Source organism: Anopheles darlingi, chromosome 2 (genome assembly GCF_943734745.1).
Source record: "Anopheles darlingi chromosome 2, idAnoDarlMG_H_01, whole genome shotgun sequence".
Taxonomy (NCBI): Eukaryota; Metazoa; Arthropoda; class Insecta; order Diptera; family Culicidae; genus Anopheles; species Anopheles darlingi.
The window spans coordinates 45079403-45084402 of NC_064874.1; the positions used below are offsets into that span (position 1 = coordinate 45079403).

The window sequence follows — 5000 nt, forward strand, 5'->3', positions numbered from 1 at the left end:
CGTCTTTTCGAAAGCTCACAAGGATAGGGGTATCTGCTTCTCGTTTAGGAAAGTTCTGCCGAACGTTTCGTAGCCTTTTCGACCGCATTCATAACAGTTCCGCGCATCGATCCCTGCTCCAGCGCATGTACACCGTGGATGGTGGCACCACCTGGTGAGCATACTTCGTCCTTTAGTACGGCTGGGTGTTTACCGGTAGCCAGTACCGTCTTCGCGGCACCCATGACCGTTTGCGCTGCCAGCTGAAGAGCCATGGCACGTGGAATACCCTGCTTAACGCCTCCATCGGCTAGTGCTTCGATGAACTCGTACACATACGCGGGACCACAACCGGCCAACCCGGTAACGGCATTGATTTGGCTCTCCTGTACTTCGAAAGCGAGTCCAAGCGAACCGAGCATGATCTTCAGTGAGTTGTACAGTTCGAGCACAACGTCAGACATCTCTTTACTAGCGGTGCAGTACACGGTACATCCGAGCCCGACCTGCATCGGTGTATTCGGCATTGTGCGAACGATTGTTGTGGTCCCCAGAGCAGAGAAACTCGAATACAACCGTTCCAACGTGATACCGGCCAGAATCGATACGATTATTTTGTCCGTACAGTCTATCTTTTGCCAATGCTGCGCGTAGGTATAGATCGGTTTGGAAACCGTCGCTAGCATCTGTGGTTTGATGCACAGAAAAATGATATTGCACTGCTTCATCAGTGCGATGTTATCCGTTCCCAGATGCGTCACTCCGAGCGGGGTCCAACGTTCTGTAAGGTTCTCAACCTTCGTTGCTGTAACTTGGATTTGGCCGGGTTGTAGGATACCTGAGAGGGGGTGAAAGAAGAGTGTATAAGCATCAGCATCACTTGAATGTCCTTCGCCGCAGAGGAAGGACGGTTATTGCGCACCATTTTTCAGCAATCCAGATGCGATGGCATATGCCATGTTACCACCGCCAATGAATCCGACCGTCAAACCGGACAGACTGCTTTCGTTAGACATGGTTTATGTGGTCTTCCGTTCCGGCCTGTAAAGGATACCTTTCGACTCACCCACGGCACGTGTCGAGAGAAGTGGATATAAAAAGAATTTACTCAATTTGTTGCGTCGTTGCGTCGCGTGTAAACAATCCGATTGTCCCGTATCTCGTCGTTATCTAATCACGATGCGCTTCCTTTTTGCCACCAGAACGCGCTTTGTCGGTGACAGCGGCCATGTGTTTACGCTGTTTGTTGGTTTTGTTGGTTTTGCACAAAGGACGAGCACTAATGAAATTGTTGGTCAAAACTACATCACTAGAATTTGCTGTTTTATGCCGAAATGAAAATATGCAGTGCAATTTATCACCGTAATCATTCATATCTCTCATAATCTTGGAAAAATGTTGTACAAACCAATACGCATTGATGGCTGTTCAACATCCAAGTAACCTTGGCGCCCATCAGTTACTACGAGCGTGGCGGCAATACTCGAAATGGCGCCGAGCCGCTTTTCTTCCATTCCAGAGGACCGTGAAATACATCGGGTGGTATCGTGTACGCAGATCGATGACCTGCGCACCATTTTCGCTGCACGTAATGGCCGGCTTAAGCGAGAGGAATTGCGGAAGGTTCTAGCGGCCATCGGTTTACAGTACACCGACGAGCAGTATCGAGCGCTGTTTCTGCAGATCAACACTGATCACGACGAATTCTGCCAGTGGGATGAACTACTTAGCTATCTGATCCTGGGCTTCCAGGACGACGATCCGTTGGCCGTGAAGCAGTCACTGGATCCTCCAATCGGCGAAGAGATCGCACTGAAACTCAGCCGTCAGGTGTATACGATCGCGAGGATAGATTTTTGCCCGATGGTTTACTACGTGAGTAGTAGCCTCTCCCCACAGCGTACGTAGTAGGCAGATGATCAACTTCCAATTTTTCTTTTCAATCACAGGATGGAAGTATTAGCTGGTCACAAGGACACTGGATAACGACCTCGCGGGAAGGTGTCATCAATTTCTGGACCAAAGAGTGGAAGTCGTCGCTAAGGGCTCGATCCAAGCCGTCGCGTTTGAAACGCTCCAAAACCTGGCTACTAGATGCGATCCCCCTGCCCGATCAGCGATCATTCTGTGTCGCAAGTTTAGAGTCTGAACTGCGGTTCTATGACGTCGTAGCTGGATCGTTCATACTGAAGACGGTAATCGAGCAGCTACCGCATCCAATCAGTGCCCTTGACTACCGGTACGAGCGTGGCCAGCCTAGTCGGCTGCTCTTGGGTGATTGTGAAGGCCACGTCACAATGCTGGAGTTCTACCCCGATCGTAAAGTGGTCAACACTGGGGAATCCTTTTCGATCGTAACCTGGGTCAGCTGGAAGGATGTGATCAGTGGACGCTATCCACCACTGGAAGGAACCGAGTATGGTCAACTGCTGGTAGATCAAGTGCGCATGGTTCGCTATGTCCCGAAGCTTGCTAGTCTTATTGCAGCCTCGGAGGAGAACCCACTCACGAGACGGAGCGGATTGAACAAACCGTCCGGTGGTTCACTTCCTACGATGGTGCTACAATCGCTGGAAGACCGTAGCTCAAGAGTGTCGTACCATGTGCCACGCGGTGTCACTTGCTTTGCGTTCGAACCCGTCACCGAGCTGCTGGTGTCCGGTGGTCCGGACTGTGATCTGAGATTGTGGGATATCCGACGACCAGAGAAACCGTCGGCGGTACTGAGTGGTCATACGGCAAGCATCGTGTTCCTGTTCGTGCAGGATGCTGGAGAGAAAATTTACAGCCTGGACCAGAAGCGTCTCGTAAAGGTGTGGGACGTACGCAACCGGGTACTGCTGCAGACCTTCGCTGAGCTGACCGTTGTCCTAGGGCTGAACCTTCCGGTTTGTGCGTTTTATGATGAACGCGAACGTCAGCTAGTTGTGGCCAACAACAAGCTCGTTTCTCTTTCGTGCTGTCCGGAGATTCCTCTTGATCGGACCGATGGTGAGAGCCATACTCGACCCATCTCCGTGCTGCTCTACAACTCTCTTTACAAGCTGATCATTAGCTGCGGTCTCGACAGTGTCATCATCACGTGGGATCATTGCATGAACCGAAAGATGAGCCTGATTACCGACGCGCACACGCAAGTGCGAAATGGGCTGCAGGAATCGGTAGAGATAACGGCCGGATGTCTGGATGGTAAGCAGCAACTACTTGCAACCGGTGCCCGCGATGGTTCGGTGAAGCTCTGGAACATCAGTGGCCGAACGTGTATGCGAACGTTCAGCATGCAAGAAGACAGCGAGGTGACGGCCCTCTTCTGGGTCGCTAATCGTATCCTGGCGATGGGATGGAACCATCGTGTGGTGGAGTTCTTTGCCACACCCGAGCAGGAAGCTGAGTATCCGCGTGGACTACCGTGGCGTAAGCTGCACTCCGACGATATCCTGTGTGCGGCCGTCAGCAGTGCAACACCGGAGGCTCTGGCCACGTGCAGCTATGCTGGCGAGCTGGTGTTATGGATGCTGGAAACGGGACAACCGTATCGACGGTACAATGCGGCCAACCCTCATGTCCGCATTTCCATCTCGTTTCGCTCGGAGGAAACGGAAAGCACCGAACCGAAGATAGATACCAGAAGAAAAACGCTTCGAATGTCGCTGGCGAGCAGACGTACGATCGTTCCGATGATGGATTCACGGCGTCTGACGAGGATCGTTATGCCGATGGCTTTGGAGCAGATGCGAAAGCTGTCCATACAGGTGCTCATGTTTCTACGTAATCGCCCGATGCATCCGGGCTTTGGAACACTGCTGGGATCGCTGGAAACCGGGGTGATACAGGTGTGGTCACACGATCCAAACGGAGGCTATCGAACCCAATTCAATGCCATCCACATGGCTGGTGATCGCGTTATAGCCATGACAAGCGACGCTTCGAATCGATTTCTCTTCACCGGAACCGCTCTCGGCTACATCAAGACATGGTACATCGAGAATTGCTGGTAAGACGGGGCGACAACGGCCGAGTTTAGCGTGGAACCGAGGGAACATTGCATTCACGTTTCGTTTCGTAGGATTCCCGATGCGGATAAATTCAAAGTGAACAAACCATCGCTGCGAATTCGGTTCCCCTTTCTGATTGACGACGTTATCCCAGGGAGAGCGAAGCGGTCGGCCCGTTCGCAGCCGACACCGTGGCTGCTGAATTCCTTCCAGGGTCATCGTAGCTGCGTTACGGGACTTGTGTATCTCGAGAGTAGCGAGCTGCTGTTGAGCTCGAGCAGCGACCGTACTGTGCGTCTCTGGACACTGGGCGGACGCTATATCGGTTTGCTCGGTAGCCCGGTCAACTGGGAACCGTTGACAGCGGATTTACCACCGGTCACCGGATACCGGTTCCGCATACCACCGGATCTGCGGCGTGAGGTGAGCTTCACAACGGCGAAGGTACTCCGCGGTGCCAAGGATTATCAGCGACAATTTCAACACTCGTCGATCGTGCTCGAGCGATCACGCAAGTGTTTGCCTGCGATCGAAACCTACGGTGGCCCGCTACAGGAACCGCTGCTCAACACTGGCATAATGAAATTACCTCGCAGAGAGCCGGTACTGCCGACGATCCGCCTGGAACGTACCTACCCATCGCTACCACTGTACAGCCATATGACGCAGTTTCCGCTGAAATCCATCGCACCGGGTGTTGCCACCGAGTTGGAGCAGATACGGGAAAGGACGAAGAAACTTCAATTCGCTCGCCTTCCCGAACAACACTAACATGAGGTAATAATGCCGCGTGTCTTTTGTCTTTGAAAATAATCTCATATTTGAGTAAAAATTTATTGTTTCTAGTTCGGACGGTTGTTGCGTGTTGCATCGCGAGTGGCGCTGCATCGCGGTTATTGCGCTCCGAATAATCGGGAGGGTAGATCGATGTACAAATGGACGGGAAGGGGACGGCATATTGGCTAGTGTAGCTTATCAACTCTAACGTCTTATCTTTACCATCTTACTTCTGCTCTGTTTCTTCTC

The 5000-nt window shown here is 52.2% G+C and overlaps 3 protein-coding genes across 4 annotated transcripts in view; 1 reads left to right on the plus strand and 2 right to left on the minus strand.

Annotated features, from left to right (window-relative positions):
• The window catches only part of LOC125949385 (uncharacterized), a 1245-nt gene extending 53 nt beyond the window's left edge, over window positions 1–1192 (minus strand). The window contains exons 1-2 of the mRNA XM_049676366.1: window positions 902–1192; window positions 1–817 (exon numbers count right to left, since the gene is read on the minus strand). The exon at window positions 1–817 is cut by the window's left edge and continues 53 nt beyond it. Coding sequence (XP_049532323.1) covers window positions 45–817; window positions 902–995 — 867 coding nt within the window. The 5' untranslated portion in view covers window positions 996–1192 and the 3' untranslated portion in view covers window positions 1–44. The remainder of the gene's footprint in view (window positions 818–901) is intronic.
• Window positions 1193–1467: 275 nt separating this feature from the next.
• Window positions 1468–4745, plus strand: LOC125959252 (WD repeat-containing protein on Y chromosome). Its single transcript, XM_049692065.1, has 3 exons — window positions 1468–1854; window positions 1929–3973; window positions 4046–4745. Exons 1-3 carry the CDS (start codon window positions 1468–1470, stop codon window positions 4743–4745), a joined length of 3132 nt encoding a protein of 1043 aa, XP_049548022.1.
• A 37-nt stretch (window positions 4746–4782) lies between these two features.
• The window catches only part of LOC125949230 (cadherin-99C), a 151152-nt gene continuing 150934 nt past the window's right edge, over window positions 4783–5000 (minus strand). For both annotated transcript variants that reach the window (XM_049676052.1, XM_049676051.1), the window contains exon 13: window positions 4783–5000. This exon is cut by the window's right edge and continues 870 nt beyond it. The gene's annotated coding sequence lies outside the window, so the exon portion shown is untranslated.

Excerpts from the sequence above, each read along its gene's own strand:
- LOC125959252 (XM_049692065.1), top strand. The coding sequence starts at position 1,468 with ATGGCGCCGAGCCGCTTTTCTTCCATTCCAGAGGACCGTGAAATACAT. Across the intron at positions 1,855-1,928 it reads TTTGCCCGATGGTTTACTAC|GATGGAAGTATTAGCTGGTC; the intron begins GTGAGTAGTAGC and ends TTTCAATCACAG. Across the intron at positions 3,974-4,045 it reads TGGTACATCGAGAATTGCTG|GATTCCCGATGCGGATAAAT; the intron begins GTAAGACGGGGC and ends TTCGTTTCGTAG.